The 25,187-nt window shown below is 44.7% G+C and overlaps 1 protein-coding gene across 1 annotated transcript in view; it reads right to left on the bottom strand.

The window, feature by feature from the left end:
- Positions 1-1,259: 1,259 nt before the first annotated feature.
- The window catches only part of BAZ1B (bromodomain adjacent to zinc finger domain 1B), a 72,486-nt gene continuing 48,558 nt past the window's right edge, over positions 1,260-25,187 (bottom strand). Inside the window, exons 14-19 of the mRNA XM_017660612.3 lie at positions 10,477-10,624; positions 9,288-9,435; positions 7,373-7,482; positions 5,003-5,148; positions 3,747-3,850; positions 1,260-3,424 (exon numbers count right to left, since the gene is read on the bottom strand). Coding sequence (XP_017516101.1) covers positions 3,067-3,424; positions 3,747-3,850; positions 5,003-5,148; positions 7,373-7,482; positions 9,288-9,435; positions 10,477-10,624 — 1,014 coding nt within the window. The 3' untranslated portion in view covers positions 1,260-3,066. The remainder of the gene's footprint in view (positions 3,425-3,746; positions 3,851-5,002; positions 5,149-7,372; positions 7,483-9,287; positions 9,436-10,476; positions 10,625-25,187) is intronic.

Below are 25,187 nucleotides of genomic sequence, written 5' to 3'. Positions count from 1 at the left end.
GCTCCCTGGGAAGTTGGACACAGGAGTGTCTTCCCAGTGGAAGAGGCGCTGGCCCGACTGGCTGCTCTGGAATACAGACACCACCTCACTGACACCCCTGACCTCCTCCCCAGAGACAGCATTTGAGAAAGAATAGTAGGCAGGACAAGGAAGAGGCCTCAGTTGATTCTCAGAAGTAATTCTGACCTGTCCTCAGGAAGCAGTCTCCTGTCCCCACCTAAGTAGTCCACCTAAACTAGGTGGTTCCCCCTAGGCCACACCCGAGCAATGGGCTAAGATGGTTGAACAAGATGAGAATACAGACAGACCCTAGATAAGATGACATGGCCCCAGAAGTGCCATCCTACTGTAGCCTAAGAAACCCATATGACAAACAGGACTTCACAGTTGGGGCTGGGAGCCCCAAGTCTGATTGTGTAGAAAATGATCTGAAGTAGCCCAGCTCCCTCCACCAGAGCGTGAGAGTTGCTCAAACTTGTTGACTGACTACTTCCTCCCCTGTAGGACTAAAAATCCTCACCTGCCCAGGGCAGGCCTGGCTCAGAGCCCATACTAACAGGCCACAAAGCATGTTAGTGGCAGAACCCACACCCAGCGCTGAGGTTTTCCTTCTGCTGTCCTGGTTCAGTTGGTTGGGAACTCGGTTTCATGTCGCAGCAAACGGGGTCACCAGTGGCTCTGCAAATCTTTGAATTCCATAGGCAGGTTGCCACCCAGCCAGTGACCTACTCAAATCAACCACTGACTTTATAAAAACTCCCAGCATAAAAGATAGATGAAAGCATAAATAAAACAAGATCAGCTACGTGGCAGAATTGTTGAAGCCAAGTCCATGGGAATTCATTGTATTTTCACTCTCCTTTTGTGTATGTTTGAAATTTTCCTTGAAAACTAGTGTTTTAAATAAATGCCAGGAGTTTCCCCCAAATTAAGTCCTCAAGGACTATCCAACTTCCCATAGTGAAGCCTTAAAAAACACTTTCTCCTAATTCCTAGAAATTTCAGTGAAAAATTCTGGGGTTTTAAACAGAGCCAAGGCCAGGAGAGGTATTTAAAGTTCACACTTTGATTACCCAGTGCATCAGAAATCTCTTCTGGAAGCAAAAAAATGCAGTAGATGGATCTGAACTGTGAGGCAAAAGACATAAGTCAGAGGTCCTATCGCCCTGAAGAACTGGCTGAAGGAGCCTGTGGAGAACCATGCCGGGAGCGCACCACCCACCACCCTGGAGAGCTGGAACAGAGAGTCACCAGAACCGTTTCTTCCTTATAAACACAAGTACATATGTTTATTTGAAATTCCAATTTATTACAAGTTCACCCTTTAATGGGACCCTTCCTCCTTAAAAGACAGTTTAAAAAACAACAAGCAATTTGGGTGTCACTGAAGCAGGAACACATGATTCTCACTGTTAAGAACAGACGGCTCTAGGGTGAGAGGCAGGGGAAGGTGTAGGTGGCTGGGAAGTTGTAGTAATGTCAGTGCTAACACCAGGCCTGTGGGAAAAGGGACAGTAAACCCAGCCAGCAGCCACGGGAGCAAATCCTCACAGTTCCTGGGCAAGGAGGACGGGGAGAGACAGGGACCACACCTTGAGGTTCAATAGTAAGAGGCTTTATTCATTCTCAAGTTCTAGGAGTTGCAATCCCCTTGGTGGACTTCTTTTCCCTTAATTTAAATACGCACAGAAGAGCACAGGTGCTCAAATTTCTAAATTCAAAGTCGATAGAAAAGAAAATTAAACCCTGTTTTACATTTTTATCAAAATCTGCCATAAAAGGAAAAGAAGACTACAAAGTTTACCTAAATGTAACTACTAGCACTAGACTCGCTGTGGGATGGGGCTGTGTGAGCTGCTCTGCCCATCCTTCCTCCTACCCGCCACTGACACAGACCCCTGAAGAATTCAGGTTCTCAGTGAGTTCTAAGTCTGAAGTCAGAACAGACAGGGGAGGAGGTGGAAGAGGCCACCAGGGCAGGCAGAGGGACGCCCCTGCCCCCAGATCCCGCTCCTTGCCCCCTAAGCCTCCAACCCAGCTTCTCTGAGGGAGTGAGGATGGGCTGAGGAAGATGACGGGGCAAAGAAAAAGCAAACACGTCATCATATAAACTGTACTGTACATGTGCCAAAGCAAGATGACAGAAATATTTTACAAGATGTTCTTTATACAATATCACTGCTGAAACAAGCAACTTTAATAACTAGAAAAGTCAATTAAAAAAAAACATTTAAATTCTTCCTGCTTTTCTTCTGCTCCCCTAAGAGCTTGTTTAGTATGTGGATGGGCTGGGCTCCAACACCCCTCTGACCAGATCATCAAAGCAAAAGTTATATGCATGATTATAAGCAGGACTCCAGTCTCAAAGTGAAGTGCCTTAAGTTTTTTGTTTTCCTGTTTTTGAGGGGAGGGAGTAAGAGAGAGCTGTCACAAAGAAGGGGAGGGGTACTCAGGAATGGCTCCAGGACATGTTCCTTTACTCTGCCAAGACCAATTCAAAAGACCACAACACTGTTTCATGATGCTGGTGAATACAGGGTGCTGTGTGGCACTCACCAATAACGACCCCTGAGGGGGGTGGGGACGACAGAGTAAGGGCTTAAGGAAACAAGACTGTGGATAAAGAGAGGTAAAAAACCACCACCACATCCCCAGTTGGCCTTACTACCCTTATCCTTCTAGGTAATACAGGATCCCTCCCCTGCATGGTGGCCAAAGTGAGAGGGACCTCAGGAAAGAAGAAAGGAAAAGGAACTGGGGTCACAAGAAAAGTCACCCCCTTGACTCTTCCTAGAAACTTTCCTGGAAACGCTCAGAAAGGGGGTGGGGGTTAGGCCATCTACCACCTATAATATTTCTAAGCAAAGACTGCCAACCCAGGCTCTCCAAAGAGCTCTGCTTGATTAAGGCCCCATGAAAAGTTCTGGAAACACAACCTTGGGATGACAGGTGTGACTGGACTCCCTGTGATCTCTTCTCTTCACGTTCTCCATCTTCCTCTCTTGCCTCCCTCCCCTCACCCTCCCGATTCCCCAGCCTCAGCTCCCTTACCAGGGCCCTGCCTCTCTATTTCTTCTGTCTTCGTCCCCTGGACTGTCCAACAGGCTCCAGCTCACTGTCCCCTTCATCTTCAGCAAGCCGATCAGGAAACTTCTTGCGTTTCCTACGGACATATGGGTGGCCAGGCAGGTGTTTATGCAACAGAGCCACCAGACACTGTTCTGTCTTCACCATGCAGTTTAGCACATGGCTGCCTCGGCAGTTGTAAAGCTCAGCATTGGTAAACACTTGCTTAATGTCGGTAAGAAACTCCTGCACAGAGCGGTAGCTCCCACAGGAACATTTGTTCTGCACTGTCTGGAAGTCCATGGGGTGGGTAATAACCTCATAGTAGTCCTCAGCCTCATCTCTGGTCACGGGCTCCCTGTGGGGATATTGGCACAGCCTTGAAAACAACTGACAGAAGTCTTGTTATCAAACCACCCATACCAGAATGCCCACCCCTGCTGAGATCAGCCCACTGGCAAGCCTAGTGAAGGTGTGTCCACCTTACATTAAGAGCTGTCTCCACCAGTTTGGGAAACTAATTACCCTGCTACTGAGACATGGCATGTCCTGAAAGGAAGGGGTCAGGGTAGCTCCTAGGGGTTTAGCTTAGTGTTCCCTCAGCCAGTTGCCTTACTAGGATGCTTTTAAAACCTACCAGATTGGTCCTACTCCCCTATGCTTTAGGACACAAAGCTCACCTGAAGGGCCAGCTGAAGCGGTACTTCACAATCTTGTGGAGGATCTCTTCACACTTCTGCAACTCCAAGCTTTGCCTCCGGGAGCTCCGCTTGGTCTGAAGCACCTGTGCCAAGAAAGAACACTCTTAGGGGTCCGAGAAAAGAAGTGGGAGGAAGTAGAAAATATGTACACATGATTTTAGAAAAAAGAGGAGTTCAACCATTTTCATGGAGCAGAGATGGTCAAAATCATATGACATTCAAGTTAAGAGCACTCTCAGCCAGAGGGCAGGCATCTTCCCACAGCCCACTCGCCTCCTTCCTGGTGGACAGTGATCAAAGGAGCAGGCGACAGGCAGCAGTTGCTATATTGCAGCAATTCTGCTAGAGGTTAGCCAGAGAGGGCCACTGTCAGCAGGACACTAGCCTCTGAGAGTGGATGGACCTGGGATTACAGCAGCACCACCTGAGTCTGAACAAGCAACTGCAGAAAGCCGGGTTAGCTCTGGGTACCGCCAGCAGCTGATTTTGTGGGTGTGGGTTGTCTAAGGTAAGAAATGCAAAAGGTAATAGTTATCTTCCTGGGCTCCCCACTTCAGGCATGTGGGAGATGAGAGGCAAGAGGAAAGGGTGGGCCTCCCCTTCAGGTAGCCGCAGCAGGCTGTGACTCAGTGGCAGGAGCCAGAGTTGAAGGGGGTAGGGCTGGGCGAGAGGGGGATCTCAATGCCCTCTGGGCTCCCTGCTTGCTTGCTTTATGCCCACCCCTCCCACCAATTTGATCTGTCAAAACAAGGTTTTCAAGAGCCTCTTTTTGTTCTTTAAAACTCAGACAAAATCTAAAGCAAAAGCATTAAAATTACACCAACTGAGGAGCAGAGGGGAGGATGATGGTCCTCCCATAACAACTGTCGGTAAAAAGCCCGAGTGAGTGAGGCTCAACATCGCTGACATTCCCACAGTGGAAACCAAGCCCCTCTGAAGCACTGGAGACACATGGGTACTATTTTAAAATCCTCAGCAAGTCACAAGCTGCTTGTTAGCTAGAGGAGACAGTGTTTGCAGGCTACAGCAAGGGGATGCCGGGCATAGCTGCTTCTGGAGGGCCTGCTGCCTCCGACTGCCTGCAGGCCCACCCATCTGCTCTATCAGCCTCCACAGTGAGGCAAGAGGAGGAGGGAGGAGAAGGGGAGGCTCCACCTGTTGCCTGATGAATTCCTAAAGCTGGAGTGGGGGATAAAAATCAGAAACTTAGAGGAAGGACAGTAAATAGTTCTTACCAGCTCATCAACCTCCGTGTCATCCATGGGTGGTGCCTTCAGCTGAGACTTCCTGGTAGGATGTGGATTCTTACCTGGCCGCCGGCCTGGCCTCACTACAGCAGGGATAACACCCTGCTTGCCCCGGACAGTCTTCCGAGGTCTCACTAAAATAAAAAAATACAATTTAGAGCAGAAAAACTGAGAATGAAAAGAGTACACATCCAGAGCCCAGGGAGATCATCTATGTGAGCAAAGCAGTAGCTTCCTCTGCTGCTGTGATGCCCTAACAGGACACTTTGAAGACAGTGGGAGGAGATGAAGAATGGATACATTTCACCAACTGCCAGAGACCTTCTAAGAGTCTCTTCAGAAGTTCCTTCAGCACATTAGTCCTCCTTCTCTACCCTGTTCAGTTACCCCCAAGAATGAGGCCCTTGAAGGAGTCAACTGTAAACTGACTCACTCAGGAGGAGAGGTCATTTGTTAATAGTTCTGCCTGGAATTCCTACAGCCAAAGCTCAGCCGGAGTGTATGCATGTATGTACATGTGAGATGGAGTTTGACTGTAGAACAGATCCTGTTTAATAATTCCCAGACTTATCCTACAATCACCATCACAATCTTTTCCAAGAAAAGCTGATTTATGTGAAGTACTTCCTAACTGCATCCAATTTCAGGGTAGTCCCCAGTCTGCTTTCTTGCATTTCTGAAAACCATAGACAGCAGGCCAGGTCACATCCCTAAGAGCCGTGCCCCAGATCCCCAGAGAATAAAGAACTCAAAGGCCCAAGACCACTTGGGTCACAGGTTTGCAGCAGATGCTCAATATCAGGCAAACCAGCCCTCCTCAGCATGTCCTGAGAATGCAATGCTCCTCAAGGATTAGCTCAAGACTTCTCCACTAAATGTATTTTCCCAGGAAAGTGGGGAGCTGACATTTGGAGACAGATGGGAGTATACAGAGGCAATGATACAAAGAATCAACAAACAATGTTCTGTATTCTACCTGTGGACCATGATAACCCTTGATTATTTTAGGGTCTCTACGCTCAAGACCAGGCCTGAAAGAAAGTAAGAAGCAGGTGCCAAGGATGCATAACAGTCACCAAACCAGGGCCTTGAGTTGCACTAGGAAATCATATCTTTGTTGGCCTACAAGACAGAGTAAAACAAAGGGCTCTGAGGTGCCAAATACTTCCTAGATCCTTTTGGCAAGCAAGGCCCTAGAAACCTGTAGAGGGAACAATTCCTGGGAAAGAAAGCAATCATGTGGAAGTAGAAAGCAACCACTCCTTTCAAAACAAAATTAATACATTGTTATATCCAGAATCTGTCCCCAGAGAACCATGCATCCAAATCACAGTAGTCTCCAGCCAGGAGACAATCATCTCTTCGTAATGCAGGGCTAATGGACTCCTTTCTCCTTAACCTGGATACCTGGCATATCATGCCCAGTGAACAAACAAAAGGAGCTCTATAGGACTGAGAGAAAGTAAGGTGTCCAATGTTAAAATCCCACAGGCCTGGGGAAGATAGGAGCAGGTTCAAAAACCCAAAACCCCCAGGTTTTGGCAGCACCAATGCAGGAAGAGACTGGTCAGCTGAGCATCTCTCCCTTAAGTCCGAGGGCTACAATCTTGGGAATTGTACCATCTTCAATAGTTCATCAAAATCTTGATCTGTGGTCCCCTTTGTACTAATCTACACAGGGTATATTTTCAAAAAGGGAGGCTGTTTAAAAGGCTAGGCTGTGGGACTTTAGGTTTAACTATGAAAGTGACTCAGGAAAAATGAACAGGATAGAGTAAGGGTCAGGGAGGTTGGGCAAATGGTGAGGCTTTTCTCCCCCTACTGGCATCTAGCGAGAAGCAGGTCTGAACCTTCCTAACAACTACACCAACGCCATGAAAAAACAAATCTCTTCTCAAACTAGCAAATCTATAGCCCTGCAGACTACAGGGAAGAGAAAAATCGCTGTAACCAAAGACAACAATAACTTCTCTGTAAGTGGCAATGCTCCAGAGGCCAAAAGGATGGCAGTGGGCCTGGACCTTCATTACCCACTCTCCCCATGCACTGAGGGCCTCAGAGCCACCGCACTTGTCATAAACTAACTCAGGGCCTGGCATTCCACTATATCGTGGACTGAGTGGACCTGCTGTTGAAGTGATACTCTTGAGACCCAGCCACCCAACGTCCTACTAGGAAGGTGGTTAGATACCATTTTGAAGCCCTATTCAAAACCATAGCAGCAGTCACCTCATGACACAACATGTGAGAAAAGGAAGAGGGCACGATGGCAACACTGGGTATCCAGTGCTCCCGCAGCTTTTCCAAGTCAGTCTGGAAGGCTGTGAGATTAATCATGAAGGCAAATTGAACACTTACATCGCAAACCAGCCACCTCATAATCTTCTTCCTCCTCTTCCTCCTCGTCTTCCTCTTCGTCAGTCTCATCATCTTCACTGTCCTCAGAGGCAGACTCTTCAGTATAATTCCTGTGGAGGGAAAAGTTATGTAGAAAACATGGTTCTAGGCCACATAGGTCCTAAGAAAGGATGAAGTCCCGCATGAATCCCAGGAGCTTTTTCATTTTCACAGACTACACAGATATGACGACCAGGGGAGGAAACCTGAATTTAGGCCAAGACACAGGAAACAGAATGAAAATCTAAGCTTCAATAGAATGCCCCCTCCACCAGGGGCCAAATGCTCTGGATAAGACACAAATGGCAACAGAAATCAACACCAAAATATAAGCCCACCCATCCCCACATAAACAATACAGAACTCTATATACCTTTTGTCTCACGAAAACAGCCAGATAATGTAACATTTCAGGTATAAAAGGCTGCCCCCAACTCTGGGGTGAACAGAAAGAATAAACCCAGACAGGTGTTACTCCACCTTGATGGCCCCCTTCCAGGAACTGAAACAGCTTGCAGATGACCACGACATCAAAGCAGTGGTAATCCCAGCTCACAACAGCTGGTCCAGAGCCCTACCATTTCAGAGTAGCATGCCTCACTCATCTCTCTGTGTAGCTGGAATGGAGCGAGAAATAACTGAGTAGTACTGTTAGGTGGGGTCAGGATCAAACAGCTCTACCCTTTCACAGACAGACCAGTCTAGAGTAAGCTGCTCTTCTTTAACTTCACATTTCAGCATGGAGAATAACTGTATTAACTTGGCAAATATCAACATCTCCTCTTTACAAGGCCCTATGTCTGGCATAATTGGGATTCAGGTGACACCTCTATTCTCAGGGCACTGACAATCTCATGGGAAGGCAGTCTGTATAGACCAACCATAAAAGCAAAATGCACCAAAATACTGTTTCAGAGATCAAACACTTAGATGGAACACAGAGGAGGAACAATTAATCCTAAAGATGTAAGGATATTTCAGAAAAGTCAAACTTTAGGCATCTGGCCCAGGTTGGGGTTCTGGAGAGGGAATATTCCTGGGGGAGGGAAGCACAGGAGGCAGGGCCGCACAATGAACTCTGTCTCAGTGCTGAGCACACAGACCTGGGACTAGGGCCCATAAAAACACAGGCTGGTGTTGGACATCAAGAGGCTCAGAAGTTATACAAAGGAGCCTGGATTTTACTCTAGGGGCACTGGAAAGATTCAAGTTTTTTTAGGAGGATAGTGACATAAGCAGATCTTGCTTTATGTAAACCATTCTGGTACTGCTATGAAAGCTGGATGGATAACAGAAGGAAGCTATGAGGGAAAGAGTGGAGAAGTCACTGAAGGAGCCCAGAGGTACAATGCAGGAGGGCAGATGAGAGCAGGCACCAAGCGGACGGGTCAGCAAGACACGGATTCCTAGGACATCTGGATGCTGAGTTGATAACATCTGGCAAAGGAATGAATGTGTACGATGAGGGAGAGGCAGATTCCCAAGTTGACACTTGGTATAGTAATAATCAGGAAAACAACAGGTTGGGTGAGGAAGGTACTGAGTTGCAGGGTTTTTAGCAGTGGGTGGTTGCAGAAGCAATCACAAATGAAGAATGGGCAAAGTGGAAGCAAAAGGCAGACAGACATACTGGTGTTTGAGAAGAAGGTATGATCAGGAAGATACAGACTACAGCTGGTGGTGAGAACCAGCAATGTCAACATGAAGTTAAAATGAAACCAGGCCCTGTGCGCTCCAGTGTAACGCCTTAAATGATGACGATCAGAACCCAAAAGACAAACTTAAAGCTCCTTAGAATAATTCAGTTTGAATAACTGAAGCTTAATTATAACAGCTATTTATTCATTTATTTGTCTTTAAAAGAAGAAATTCTCACCTGCCACGGGAGTTGCGCCTGGCAGTAGCAGGCTGGCAGGCTGGGCACTGCCACTCACCATCTGGTACTTCGTAGAGGGCTGGCCTCAGACAAAACAGGTGGAAGGCTTTATTACACTCGTCACACAAGATCAGCTTGTCATCCTCACCTGCAAGGAGATAAGCCTGGATAATAGCATTGCTGGGAGCATGGAAACAGTCAATGAATTCTACCATGAAGAACATTCTAGTGTAGTGCTGCCCCGCCTTTTTTTTTTTTTAATGCAGTCACTGTCTGAAAAGAAATGTAGCATAAACTAGACTATAGGTAATTTAGGTCTCAAGTCTTCTGACTTATATCCCCAAATCTACCCAGGCCTAGGAGAAGAAAGTTGACATTTACTAAGAGGCAGCAAGAATGAAGTGAAGGCAGGAAATGCTGCTGCTCCTCTTCCACTAAGAAATGAATCCCCCATGAAGTATTATATTTTCTGCCCCTCCTCCCCCTCACCTCTCCCAAAAGCTTTGCAACTTGTATCTGATATGGTCTCTTAAACCATTGGGTTTCCCAACATTTGAAAATACACTAAACTAACTTAACAGAAGGACAGTCATTTCCCCTCTTCAACCTTCACTCTAAATCAGTTTTTAGAGCAACTGAATGATTTTAATTTTACATGGGTCTTTCCATCCTTGGTAATTAAATCCTAACCTAATTCACAAAATAGATTTAGACACTGAGTAGTCAACCACTGGGGTTGCTTTAAGCCCTGAAGTTCCTTTTACACCCATGGTCTCTGAAAGCTCTAGCACTGAACAGGAACAATTCAAATGCCTTGCTCTGTAGGACTTAGCATTGTAAAGCCTCAAACCCGAGTATTCCTCACAATGTACAAATACCGCCCTCTTCTGGTAGTACCCATCTTACTTCATGGGTGACTAAAATTCAGATAAGAGAAAATTTAGGTTAACTCATTTAAAGATTGGAGAAATAAATTGCTTTTGTTTTGTACTCAAACTTGAACAATGGGTCTGTTTTGACTTGCTGGCACATGATTTCAAAGACAGCATTTTGTAGACCTCCAAGAGGAGGTAAAATCTGTCCCACATTTCAAAGCTGTGTACACAGAATTCTTTAGATGAGAAAGAGCTTGGGAATGGAGGTCCAAGTCCCTAACACACTCAGATGAGCAACTCTGATCTAAATATACCTTTCTTTCGACAAACTTTGCATCTAGCATTTTCTGCTGACATATCCCACTTGATACAGGCATCGAGCATCCCGAGTAGAACATGCATTCTAGAAAAAGTCTGAGCCTCACGGATTGCTGTCTTCCATTTTTCCAGAGCAGATGCAACCTAAACAGAGAACCAACCAGGCCAGCATTACTATAGTGACTTCAAAGACATTAAATGTGGATTTCTTACACAATACTGACAGAGAGTACACACTCAGAGAAGGGGCTAGGGCTAGGTAAAGACACGAGACAATTAGGAGTACATTTACCTCCTTCTTACAGAAGAAATTAAAAGCTCTGAAAGTGAAAAAAACTTGCCAAAGGTCACACAAAAATTAAGAGCAGAGAGTGACTAGAAATAGGTCTCTTCTGGTGAACTCCATTTAGATTCAGTATCATTTAAAAGCAGCAACACCTGTATTGTGTAAATGCTAGTATGCAGTATCATGTAGCTAATAAACTTAAACAAGATATGAGTTTCTGCACTAATATGGGCACAATCCCATATTCAGAGCCTAGAAATAGTAATATTTATAAACCATATATAACCCTTAAAAGTATTAATTATTGATATGAAATATCCCCCTTGATTTTATCACCAACTTCTAACCTAAGTGAAAAATATTAAGACCCAGGGGTTAGCCTGACTTCCTTCTGGGCTGTTACTCTCAGCATAACATGTATGCCTCCTCCTCCCATCATCAGAAAATGCAAATTAATTCAGAATTAGCCAAGCAAAACAGGATGGGGGAAAATGTAATTAGGAACTTAAATGGTAAGTACAACCTTCTCTCTTATAAAATATAAAATCTAAGGAGGAACTGCCACTGTAGGATAATTCCTTTATTTGTAATACTATTTTATTAGTCAAAAGGTGACACTTTCAAAGCACTTCTTGCCTAAATCAGGTGGGCATCCACATAAACAAATAACAATATGGGGTTATCATTCTCAGATAGGAAATACAACAGATATAGGCAATAAACAAGAAGCTGAGAGACTAGGCCATGTTACTATTGTTTTCCTTGTGGAGGTCACCCTGTTTGCTTTGGTCCTCAGGGAAGGGAACTGGAATTAGCAATGCCTGCTACTTTTACACCTCGAGGAGCTCTGGTTAATAGCACCACTACTGCAATTCACTGCCCTGCCCTAAGGCCAGTTATCCTGGAAGTCCACAGGCTTTAAAATACAGCTGCTAAGGGGCATAGCTGAGCTGCTTCTGAAGCTGTGAGGTGAGGGTGAGGGAAGGGAACAAAGGCTGTCCTTTCTCTTTCCTATAGAACTAAAGAACCACAGAGAGCCTTGGGTATATAAATTTATAAATAACAAAGATACATAATATAAACATACCAACAAAATATATTTAAGAAGCTGCTAAAGTTCCAGTGGAAACTGACTCATTCCACTCCAGACTCCACTGCAGGTACCTCAGCATCTGCCATGGAATCACAGGACACTTTGCAGCCTTCCCTCTTCAGAGCCCCTCTATAAATGTGGGGCCCACATCACAAAGGCCTCCCTGGTCTTCGCCCCTCATGTCACAGAGGGCTGATGCATGGTACTACAGATTCTCTTATTGCAACAACCCAAATCTCTTCAATGGAATATAAATTTAAGAATTTAGGTTCAGTTCTTAAAAACAAGAGTGCTATTGAAGACAGGCAGGGAAAGGCTAAAGCAGGCTTTGCTGTCCTCTAGTGGACAATCAGTTATACACAATCAAGAAAAATCAGCATGAACAGTATTGCTTTTTTACTTATTTCCTAAGTTTTAAAATTTGAACACTCAACAGCTCATTAGAATAAAAAAAACTGGAAGAGATCTTGGGAATAAGCTTATTTAACCTCATTTTTAAAAGAGATTTGAGGTAGAACTTACATATCAGTAAGTTCACCTTATAAAGTACAGTTAATGCTTTTCATGTATTTACAGAGTTGTACATTACAATAATCATAATTTTATAACATTTCCATCATCCCCAAAATAAACCTATACTCATTGGCAGTCATTTCCCATTCCCTCCCCTAACCCACCACACTTCCCCAGCCCTAGGCAACTAACTACTTCTCTACTTTTGGTCTATAAATTTGTCTACTCTGGACATTTCATGTAACATGTGACCTTTTGCAACTGGCTTCTTTTCTTGGTTTTCTAGGTTCATACACATTACAGCATGTAATGGTACTTCATTTCATTTTAATTCCCAAAAAATATCCATTGTACAGGTATATTACATTTTGTTTATTCATCAGTTGACAGACATTTGGGTTGTTTCCACAATGGGGGCTATTCTAAATAATACTGCCAATGAACATTTGTGCATGTTTGCATAAAGTTCATTGACAGAAAGTGTGTCAGGGAAACAAGAGTGTGTCCGGAATCTCATTGCAACTTAGGGCCAGATCTCCAAATCCCAATCCAAAACTCTTGGCATTACACACACTAGAAAAGCATTCGTATCCTGTTAAACCTACTGAGTTATCCATCTAGACTAGCCTAGACTTCAACTACCCTGTAATCTGGGGGACAAAAAAATATTAGACACTGAAGATTTGAAAGAACATCCTAGTCTCCCACTGCACAAAATTTCAAACAGTCCAACACATTAAAAAAATAAAAATAAAAACAACACATCATCATATTCAAGACACTGTTTGTAAAAACAGATGAACAGAGACAAGAAGTTTTGTCATTCAACACTGGCAGCACCCAGTAAATACTCTCTCTCACAGAGCTGCTAGGGGACTAGACACATGATCCTGACAGGAAACTACAATTCTCTAGCACGTTTAAATAAAGTCTGTCCCTAGTAAGAAGTGGGTATAACAGAATCAAGGGGAAGCCAGCTTATATGCAAGTCACCACTAATCCTTTTACTTAACAGTAAAAAGGATGTGGTATGAAATGTCTTATCTTGTCAAGGACAGAATGAGGCTTCAGACTATATTCTTTCACAAAAGAACATTTAAAATGCAAAAAGAGATAATCATGTTGTCAGGAAAAAGACATCCAAAGTAAACAGAGCACCAACAGAAACCAGGATGCCAAATTATAGATCTTTCCCATTTAGTCCAAGAAAATAAGCATTAAATATTTGAAATCATCAACTATTACAAAAAGGTACTTGAGAGATAATCTATTTTTATAAATAAGGAAGCCAAAGCCCAGATTATACACTGATATTAGCTCATGCAAAAACCTAGTGCCAGCTGAAAAAACCCTGACCCGTAAGTGGAAACCTTCAAAGCAAAGGAGCAAAGGACAGTGGAAAATTTCAGGGCTGTGGCAAAGCTGACCTTTGGTTGGAAACTGCAGGGCATAATGCCATTTTAATGGAGAACATTGTTGAACTACTTAGTAGGCAACTAATTGATTTTCCAAGAAACTCTCCCATGCTTTCCACTTGTGTAGTGTGTATCTGGGCCCTGAGGTTAAACCTTCAAAGTGCTCATATTTTCCTTCTCCATCAAGTCTCACATGACAAGCTAAAAAGAGGTTACTTCACCATGGGTCTGAGTACTAAAAAACACTTAAATGAGAATTCTACAGCTACTAGTTCCCAGCAAGAAAACACTTCCAGTAAAGAAATGGCAAGGAAACATCATGTCAACAAAGAGACTTTTCTGTATCGAACTGAGTTAAAAACAAAACCCATGGAGTACTCAGCACAGCTAAAAATTACGCATAATGAGAAAAGATTCAGCAAAGCAGACTATTAACTAATGTCTTAGACGTCATCTAGAAGCACCTGGGTGCTATATAGCCATTTCAAAGTAACAGAGATGAAGGTGAGAAGTAAATCTCATTAAGATAATGACCTGTGTGAAGTCTCTAAGTTTACCCAAAATCATCTTCTTTGTATAACATATCAGCGTGGCCTCAGGAAGAAACTTAGGTGGAACATGACAACTGTGTACATATCTAAGGAGCTTTAAGAGAGTGTGGAGAAGCTGGAGTTCCTATGGCCAGGATCCTCACTGAACTTAAACCACCTGATGATGTAACTGGCCTGTTGCTGGACTATAGTTTCCACACCTTTAAGCAATAGGCTATTTTATTGCACTATACAGAGAGCTCAGCCCAGTGCTCTGAGGCAGAGGCAGAGATGCTAGTGCTCAACCTACTGCCAGGAGAACAAGCTGGGTAATAAACCCTTTCATCCCAAAGAACGTTTTGCTGTCACTTTCTTTGGTCACATTGAATCCATAGCGAACTTGCCCAGGGCTGAAACCCACTGGCAAGACAATTGGCGAAAGTCAGCAGGGTTCATTGCTGACCAAGGAAAAAGACAGGCTGCCCTTATGGGAGGGGTGTTTAAGTGGGCTGCCCTGTGAATGGGGAGGCAGTGAACTGTCCTCCAATGGGTATGTGGTCTGAGGTGGCTTGCATACTAGAGGACTGGGCCCCACCCCAGAACTGGAGGCAAGTGGAGGTGACACCTGAGGCTGTAGGGTTGGCCCTTGGTATATAGTAAGTAGGTCTTTTGAGAAACAGAGTGCTCGTGAGGCAGCAGGGACTGTGGGTTGGCTGCTTCTCACAGTATTAAAAAGGTCTACAGAAGAGACTCAAGAAATGGCGGCACGAGAATGCAAGCTGCAAACTTCTGTGGATTCCCTAAAGAAGGAAATGGCATTGATGCAAGAGGAGGCAGCATGAGAACACCATCAGCAAGGTGCCATTGGAGAGGTAAACAATTCCTTACAGAATGAGATGCAGTGCTGCCAGGTGTTCTGGAGGAAGAGGCCATCAAGGAAAAAGATGAACTCCTGAGGGAAGCACAGGTGGAGGTGGCACGAGAACATCAGCTGCGCAACATTGAGGTGAAGGTAAGAGAGCTTCTGAAGACTGAGCTAGCATTGCTGCAAGGCACTGTAGAAAAGGTAAAGGTTGTAGAAGAGGAGGCACTTGGGGGAGGGGAGAGAAAGGTGCCATCAGCCCCAGAAATGGAGGAGCTGGGGAAGGATGAAGGGGTGGTGCTAGAGGCACCAGCACCTCCTGTATTGTAAGCACGCCTAGTGGTTGTAAAGAAAATAAAGACCCAGCAGCTGAAAGTTCCCCAAGGAGCGGAGCAGCCCCCTCCCCAGGTTGTGGAGCACTCTATGCTCCGCCCCTATACTCAGGCTGAGCTGGTGGATTTGGGCTCCTGGTTTAGGCAGAAGCCCTTGGGAGTCAGTAGCAGCTTGGCTCCTGCATCTGTGGGACTTAGGGGTGGATGGAATTGTTCTGCCGGCATCAGAGATGGGAAAGCTGTCTTCCCTGACAGTGCAGCCCGCCTTGAGGCAGTGATCACAAAATGAACATCAGACCTGAGAGAGTCACTCCCTCTTCAATTGGCTTATGGCTGCACTTCGTACTGTGTGGCCCAATCCGGGTGATCTCCCATCCTCTCCTGCTAGATGGCAGATGTATGCTGAGCTCCAAGAGGTGTTACAAGAGCTAGGCATAAGAAATGCCATCGATAGTCCAGAGAATTATGTCCCAGATGAAGAAATTTTCACTACTGGAATGAGAAATATGGTACTTAAAACAGCTCCTACATCGCTCTTTGGGTCTCTAGTGGCCATTCTTTCGCCTCACTTAGGACATCCCATAAGTGAGATGACACATGCAGTAGCAGACTTAGGAGAGGATGAAGCAATGAGAACCTAGAAATAAATAAGATCTGTTACTCATAAAAAGAATTTACAGGACAGGGGCCCATGAAGGTTACGAGGACCCAGATGTTGGTTGATTTCATATGGGCAGAAGCAGATGGAAGGAAATTAGATGGGAAGTCAAATAGGATCTTACTTGAGCCCACACAGGAAGGGGACTGGAGAACATGGTTTGACTGAGGAAAAGGTTAAGGTATCTGCCCTGAGGGACCAGGGGGGGACCGGAGGCCACATGTTGAAATAGCTATCCATTGGTCCCCAGTGAACATACAATGTGTCCTGGCTCTGGTGGACACTGGGGCTGAATGTTCACTGATTCATGGTAACCCTGAGCGGTTCCCCGGGACCCCCACTATCATAGATGGATATGGGGGTAAGGCTGAGTGGAAAAAGCCCAAATCCCTTTGGAGGTAGAGCATCTACCCCCAAAAGAGTATATTGTGTATCTATCTCCTATCTCTGAGTATATTTTAGGGATTGATACCTGCAGGAGGGTCTATGGCTGCAGACCACTGCAGGTGAGTTAAGACAGAGAGTATGTATGGTGAAGGCAGTTCTGAGGGGACATGCTAGGCACCCACCCATAGCTTTCCCTGTGCCTCAGGGGGTGACTACTACCAAACAATATAAATTGCCTGGAGGGCATAAAGAGATTGGAGAAACACTCCAGGAGCTGGAAAAGCTGGGTATTATAAAGCCCCATAGTCCTTTCAATATCCCAGTGTCTCCAGTAAAAAAGCCAGATGACTCCTAGCGTATGACTGTGGATTACAGAGAACTGAATAAAGTCATACCCCCTATGCATGCTGCTGTCCCCTCTATTGCAGGCTTGATGGATACCCTCAGCCATGAACTAGGAACATACCATTATATGATAGATCTTGCTAATGCCTTCTTTTCCACTGACATTGAGCAGGAAAGTTCAGGAACAGTTTGCCTTCACAGGGGAAGGACAGCAATGGACTTTCACCATCCTTCCACAGGGATACCTCCACAGCCCCACCATCTGTCATGGACTTGTAGCCTGACTTGGCTACAGGGGAGAAACTGCCAACAGTGCAGCTATACCATTATATTGATGATGTCATGTTCACGTCCAATTCTCTTTCAGATCTAGAAGGTGCAGCACCTAGACTGCTGCTACATTTACAGGAGAAAGGATGGGCTGTGAACAGCACCAAGGTTCAGGGAACTGGTTTGTCTGCCAAATTCGTGGGGGTCATCTGGTTGGGTAAGACCAAAGTTATACCAGAAGCAGTTATAGATAAAGTCCAGGCCTTTCCTACCCCTACAACTGTAGCATTCTGGGTCTTCTAGGCTACTGGAGAGTGTATCCCGCACTTGGCACAAATTCTGAAGTCCTTATACTGGTTGCTACGAAAGGGCATCAGGTGAGACTGGGATGAGACATGTGCATCTGCCTTCACTACAGCAAAACAGGCAGTCATGGCTGCGCAAGCCGTGAGTGTGATAGACCCATCAAGGCCCCGTGAGCTGGATGTTCATGTGACTGAAAACGGTTATGGCCGGGGGTCTCTGGCAGTGGCTTGAATGAACTCACCAACCTGCTGGATTCTGTTCACAACTCTGGAAAGGGGCAGAGGTTCAATACACTTTGATATAAAAACAACTGACTGCCCTGTATCATGCCTTGCTGGCTACAGAACCCATCACTGGAATGGCCCCAATAAAGGTAATAACCACCTATCCCATCTTGGGGTGGGTAAGAGACTGGACCCAAAAGCCAAGGAGTGGTGTGGCACAAACACCTACACTAGCCAAGTGGGTGCTTACCTACAGCAGTGTAGTGCCCTCTCTAGTAGCCCCTTGAGTGAAGAACTCCAAGACTTATTGGGGCTTGTGATATATACTAGTGAAAGGCAGGAAGAACTTGCTTTTGAAACATTAGTAGAAGAGAGTCCCTATCGGGAGGGAAGAGTCCCTATACGTGAAGATGCATGGTACATAGATGGCTTCAGCTGTGGGCAGCCCCCAAAATGGAGGGCCATAGCTTTCCATCCTAAGACTGAGACAATATGGATGGAAAATGTTGAGGGGAAGAGCAGCCAACAGGCAGAGTTGCGGGCTGTGTGGCTTGTGATCAGCCAGGAGCTCTCCCCTATAGTTGTCTGCACTCACAGCGGGGCTGTCTATTGGGGCTTGATCCTGTGGCTACCAACCTGGTACCATGCCAACTGGCTGGATGGTCACTGACCCCTTTGGGAGCAAGAACTGTGGCAAGCCTTATGGGCCTGTGGTCAGACTAAAATAATTACAGTATACCACGTGACAGGTCATTTGCCACTGGCATCCCCAGGAAATAATGAAGCAGATAAATTGGCCCAGATACGTTGGTTTGAAGGAAAGCCTGTCTTTGATGGAGCCTAATGGTTACATCAGCATTTGTTGCATGCGGGCAAAAGACAATGTGGGCTGTAGTCCGTCGGTGGGATTTGCCTTTGACCTTTGAAGAAGTTAGCAGAGCCCGGCAGGAGTGTGTCATGTGCTCCAAAAGGGACTTACACTGAGTTCCACAGCAACACAGGACAATAGCTAAGGGACCTATACCCCTTGTCAGGTGGCACATAGACTATATTGGGCCTCTACCTGTGTCAGAAGGATATCGGTATGCAATGACTTGTGTGAACACAGCTACTGGACTTCTGGTTGTTTTTCCTACTTGTTGTGCAGACAAGCAGACAACCGAGAGAAGCCTGGAGCATCTCTGCTATCTATGGCTGACCACAGGTAATTGAGAGTGATCAGGGCACCCATTTTACTGGACATATACTGCAAGAATTGGTGCGACAGCTGGGAATCAAATTGAAGTTTCACGTGCCATACAATCTTACTGCAGCAGGCATGACAGAGAGGCACAATGGCTTGTTAAAATCCAGACTAAAGTCAGATACGAATAGTCTGCGGGGATGGTCAGTCTGCTTATGGACTGTGCTACAGTGTTTGAACGAGAGACCCCAAAAGGGAGCCCTAAGCCCTGTAGACATGTTAACACATATGGCTGCCTACCCTATACAACTGCAAGTACAAAGCAAGGAAGAATCACTGAAGCTGAGGTTTGGCCACCAGAATAACATCTTGCTGCCAGCACCAACTGCACTGAACCTCCGAGACTCCATTGAGTGGACGTGGCCTCGGACCTTTCGACACATGGACCAACGATGGCTGGCTCTCCTGGCACCTTGGGCAGAAGGCCTGGAAGCTGGCCTCCTGTGCATCCCTGGAATAACAGCAGAGTGGCCACCAAAGGTCAGAGAAGTATATCCTGAACGACCAGAAGGTAGGAGCATCTTACCGGGGAGTTCCGTTTTATCATTACAGCCAGTGCATGCACCTCCAGTAGCACTATATATAGACCCTTCAGTAACCCCCACGGAGAAAGGAGTAAAACTATGGTACACTAGACCTGGAAGGGACCCCCTTCCTGCTACAGTACTAGCACAGGACCACTCTCTTGCATGTATCCTACCAGATGGACAAGATCTGCCTATGTTGGTATCATTAAAACATGTGTCTTATCACCCCTAAAGTCTTTGTGGTTGGGAACTTCCTCTGGCTTGAGGATTATTATAATTTTTGTTACCTGTATCAAAATCTTGTTCTATCTTAATTTTTGTTATTATCTCTAAGTTGTTGTTATCCTCTATTGCTATTGTGGATTCTGGATACAGTGCTTCAGCTTTCTCGCACAGGGACGATTGTGGAAGACTGAAAGTGTGTAGATTGTAAGGTGAGAATCCTGGAGGGGTGGAGTGTGGGGAAGTTGGGGTCCCTATGGTCAGGATCCTCACTGAACTTAAACCACTTGATGATGTAACTGGCCTATTGCTGGGCTGCCGCTTCCAAACTTTTAGGCAATGAGTTATTGCACTACATAGAGAGCTCGACCCAGTGCTCTGGGCAGAGGCATAAACACTAGTGCTTGACATACCACTGGGAGAACAAGCCAGGCAATAAATCCTTTCACACCAGAAAACGTTTTGCTGTCACTTTCTTTGGTCACAGTGAATCCATAGCGAATTGCCTGGGGCTGAAACCCATTGGCAAGACAGAGAGTAACCTTGTTCTTTGTAAACTCAGAGGGAAAAACAAGGACTAGCTGTCAGTGACAATGCCATTTTTCAGTTCAAGTTAACAAAGTCCATGACCTTTCCATGAGCTGATTAATTCTACTTACTCTTCAAAACCCAGCTGGTAAGTTCTCTCCTTGGGAAAGTTTTCTCTAATTTGCACTAGGCATCCCTCAGAGGTAGGGTGAGCACTGCTTTTTCTCATAAGTACTTGTCACACTACCATAACCATCTCTGACACTCAACTGTGCTCCTTGAAAGCAAAGACTTCTGGCTTCTACTCATCACTGTAACCTCCAGACTCACCCCAATGACTGGCACAGGCAAGCCTTTACCAGATGTTTATGAAAGGCACTAAAGAAGGGAGGGAGAGAAAGAAATCAAAAGTAGGGGAAACTAGGGGCAGATCCAAGATGGCTGTGTGAGTAGAGCAAAGGAAATCTCCTCCCAAAACCATATGTATTTTTGAAAATACAACAAACACAACTATTCCTACAAGAGAGACCAGAAGACACAGGACAACAGCCAGACTACATCTACACCTGCGAGAACCCAGCACCTCGCAAAGGGGGTAAGATACAAGCTGCGGCCCGGCAGGACCCGAGCGCCCCCACAACCCAGCACCCAGCGGGAGGAGAGGAGTTGGAACGGGGAGTGAGAGGGAGCCCAGGACTGCTAAATACCCAGCCCTAGCCATCCGCATGGAAAGCGCAGACACACAGTGCATGGTGTGCTGGATACTAGGGAAACAGGACAGTAAGACCTGTGAGCGGGTCCCCACAGCCGGCACCCCTGGGACAAAAGAAAAGCGAGTGCCCTTTGAAAATCTTAAAGGGACAGGGGCCTCACAGCTGGACAGAAGCGCCAGGGCGCAATCAGCCCAGTAGCTGGGAATCCCAGGGAACTCTGGGTGCCCCAATCCCCTGGGCGGTAGCACAACTTGGAGGCCCCTCACAGTGATAAACAGCCTCCTGCCCGTTCCCCCTCCAGCGTGACTCCGCCATAGCAGCAGCAGCCACGGCCACAGCAACTGGGCAGAGCTTCTTCCACAGTGGTGAGGCAAGAATCTGAGGCCTCGACTGCACGCAGCGGCCCAGCACAAGCTGCTAGGGGATGCTGTTCTCCCAGGAGAGGAAGGACACAAACCAGCAAGAAGGGATGTTCTCCCAGCAGAAACACACACCAGCTCCCCACAACTACCTCTATCGCCATGAAAAGGCAGAAGAATTTAGTCCAGTCCAAAATAGTCCAGACAGCCCCTGAGAAGGAGATAGACCTAACCAATAGCCCTGAAAAAGAATTCAAAATAAAGGTCATAACCATGCCGATAGATCTTCAGAGAAATATGCAAGAGCTAAGGGATGAAGTCCGGAAGGAGATTACAGAAATGAAACAATCTCTGGAAGGACTTAAGAGCAGACTTGATAGAGTGCAAGAGGCCATTAATGGACGAGAAACCACAGAACAGGAACACAGAGAAGCTGATGCAGAGAGATAAAAGGATCTCCAGGAATGAAACAATACTAAGAGAACTGTGTGACCAATCCAAAAGGAACAATATCCGCATTATAGGGGTACCAGAGGAAGAAGAGAGAGAAAAAGGGATAGAAAGTGTCTTTGAAGAAATAATTGCTGAGAACTTCCCCAAACTGGGGGAGGAAATAGTGCTCAGACTACGGAAGCACACAGAACTCCTGAGAGAAGGGACCCAAAGAGGACAACACCAAGACACATAATAACTAAAATGGCAACGATGAAGGACAAGGACAGAGTATTAAAGGCAGCCAGAGAGAGGAAAAAGGTCACCTACAAAGGAAAATCCATCAGGCTATCATCAGACTTCTCAACAGAAACCTTACAGGCCAGAAGAGAATGGCATGATATATTTAATGCAATGGAACAGAAGGGCCTCGAACCAAGGATACTGTAACCAGCACGATTATCATTTAAATATGAAGGAGGGATTAAACAATTCCCAGACAAGCAAAAGTTGAGGGAATTAGCCTCCCACAAACCACCTCTACAGGGTATTTTAGAGGGACTGCTCTAGATGGGAAAACTCCTAAAAAGAGCACACAACAAAACACCCAACATATGAAGAAGGGAGGAGGAGGAATAAGAAGGGAGAGAAATAAAGAATCATCAGACCATGTTTATAATAGCTCAGTAAGCGAGTTAAGTTATACAGTAAGATAGTAAAGAAGCTAACCTTGAACCTTTGGTAACCACAAACTTAAAGCCTGCAATGGCAATAAGTACATACCTTTCAATAATCACCCTAAATGTAAATGGACTGAATGCACCAATCAAAAGACACAGAGTAATAGACTGGATAAAAAAGCAAGACCCATCTCTATTCTGCTTACAAGAGACTCACCTCAAAACCAGACACGCACAGACTAAAAGTCAAGGGATGGAAAAAGATATCTCATGCAAACAACAGGGAGAAAAAAACAGGTGTTGCAGTACTAATATCAGACAAAACAGACTTCAAAACAAAGAAAGTAACAAGACATAAAAAAGGACATTGCATAATGATAAAGGGGTCAAAGAGGATATAACCATTATAAATATATATGCACCAACACAGGAGCACCAGCATATGTAAAACAAATACTAATAGAAGTAAAGGAGGAAACAGAATGCAATGCATTCATTCTAGGGAGACTTCAACACGCCACTCACTCCAAAGGACAGATCCACTGGACAGAAAATAAGTAAGGACACAGAGGCACTGAACAACACTAGAACAGATGGACCTAAAAGACATCTATAGAACTCTACATCCAAAAGCAACAGCATACACATTCTTCTCAAGTGCACATGGATCATTCTCCAGAATAGACCACATACTAGGTCACAAAAAGAGCCTCAGTAAATTCAAAAAGACTGAAATTCTACCAACCAACTTTTCAGACCACAGAGGTATAAAACTAGAAATAAATTGTACAAAGAAAGCAAAAAGGCCCACAAACACATGGAGGCTTAACAACATGTCCTAAATAATCAATGAATCAATGAACAAATTAAAATAGAGATCAAGCAATACATGGAAACAAATGACAACAACACAAAGCCCCAACTTCTGTGGGATGCAGCGAAAGCACTCTTAAGAGGAAAGTATATAGCAATCCAGGCATACTTAAAGAAGGAAGAACAATGCCAAATGAATAATCTAACATCACAATTATTGAAATTGTAAAAAGAACAAACGAGGCCTAAAGTCAGCAGAAGGAGGGACATAACAAAGATCAGAGAAGAAATAAATAAAATTGAGAAGAATAAAACAACAGAAAAAAATCAATGAAACCAAGAGCTGGTTCTCTGAGAAAATAAAATAGATAAGCCTCTAGCCAGACTTACTAAGAGAAAAAGAGAATCAACACACATCAACAGAATCAGAAACGAGAAAGGAAAAATCACGACGGACCCCACAGAAATACAAAGAATTATTAGAGAATACTATGAAAACCTATATGCTAATAAGCTGGAAAACCTAGAAGGAATGGAGGACTTCCTAGAAAAAGACAACCTTCCAAGACTGACCAAGGAAGAAACACAAAATTTAAACAAATGAATTACGAGCAAAGAATTGAAGCGGTAATCAAAAAACTACCCAAGAACAAAACCCCCCAGCCAGATGGATTTACCATGGAATTTTATCAGAAATACAGAGAAGATATAATACCCACTCTCCTTAAAGTTTTCCAAAAAAATAGAAGTGGAGGGAATACTCCCAAACTCATCCTATGAAGCCAACATCACCCTAATACCAAAACCAGGCAAAGACCCCACCAAAAAAGAAAATTACAGACCAATACCCCTGATGAACGTAGATGCAAAAATACTCAACAAAATATTAGCAAACCAAATTCAAAAATACATCAAAAGGATCATACACCATGACCAAGTGGGATTCATCCCAGGAATGCAAGGATGGTACATACAACATTCGAAAATCCATCATCATTCACCACATAAACAAAAAGGACAAAAACCACATGATCATCTCCATAGATGCTGAACAAGCATTTGACAAAATTCGACATCCATTCATGATAAAAACTCTCAACAAAATGAGTATAGAGGGCAAGTACCTCAACATAATAAAGGCCATATATGATAAACCCACAGCTAACATCATACAGAACAGCGAGAGGCTGAAACCTTTTCCTCTGAGCTCAGGAACAAGACAGGGATACCCACTCTCCCCACTGTTATTCAACATAGTACTGCAGGTCCAAGCCATGGCAATCAGACAAAACAAAGAAATACAAGGAATCCAGATTGGTAAAGAAGAAGTCAAACTGTCACTATTTGCAGATGACATGATATTCTACATAAAAAACCCTAAAGACTCCACACCAAAACTACTAGAACTAATATCGGAATTCAGCAAAATTGCAGGATACAAAATTAACACACAGAAATCTGTGGCTTTCCTATACACTAACAATGAACCAACAGAAACAGAAATCAGGAAAACAATTCCATTCACAATTGCAGCAAAAAGAATAAAATACCTAGGAACAAACCTAACCAAGGAAGTGAAAGACCTATACCCTGAAAACTGTAAGACACTCTTAAGAGTAATTAAAGAGGACACTAACAAATGGAAACTCACCCATGCTCTTGGCTATGAAGAACTAACATCGTCAAAATGGCCATCCTGCCCAAAGCAATATACAGATTTGATTCAATCCCTATCAAATCACCAACAGCATTCTTCAACAAACTGGAATAAACAGTTCAAAAATTCATATGGAAACACCAAAGACCCCGAATAGCCAAAGCCTGAGAAGAAAGAATAAAGTTGGGGGGATCTCACTCCCCAACTTCAAGCTCTGCGACAAAGCCACAGTAATCAAGATAGTTTGGTACTGGCACAAGAGCAGACCCACAGATCAGTGAAACAGAATAGACTCTAGACATTAACCCAAAC

The sequence above is a fragment of the Manis javanica genome, chromosome 10 (assembly GCF_040802235.1).
Source record: "Manis javanica isolate MJ-LG chromosome 10, MJ_LKY, whole genome shotgun sequence".
Lineage (NCBI taxonomy): Eukaryota > Metazoa > Chordata > Mammalia > Pholidota > Manidae > Manis > Manis javanica.
The sequence above is the reverse complement of the archived record's forward strand: the minus strand, read 5'-3'. Positions and strand labels throughout refer to the sequence as shown.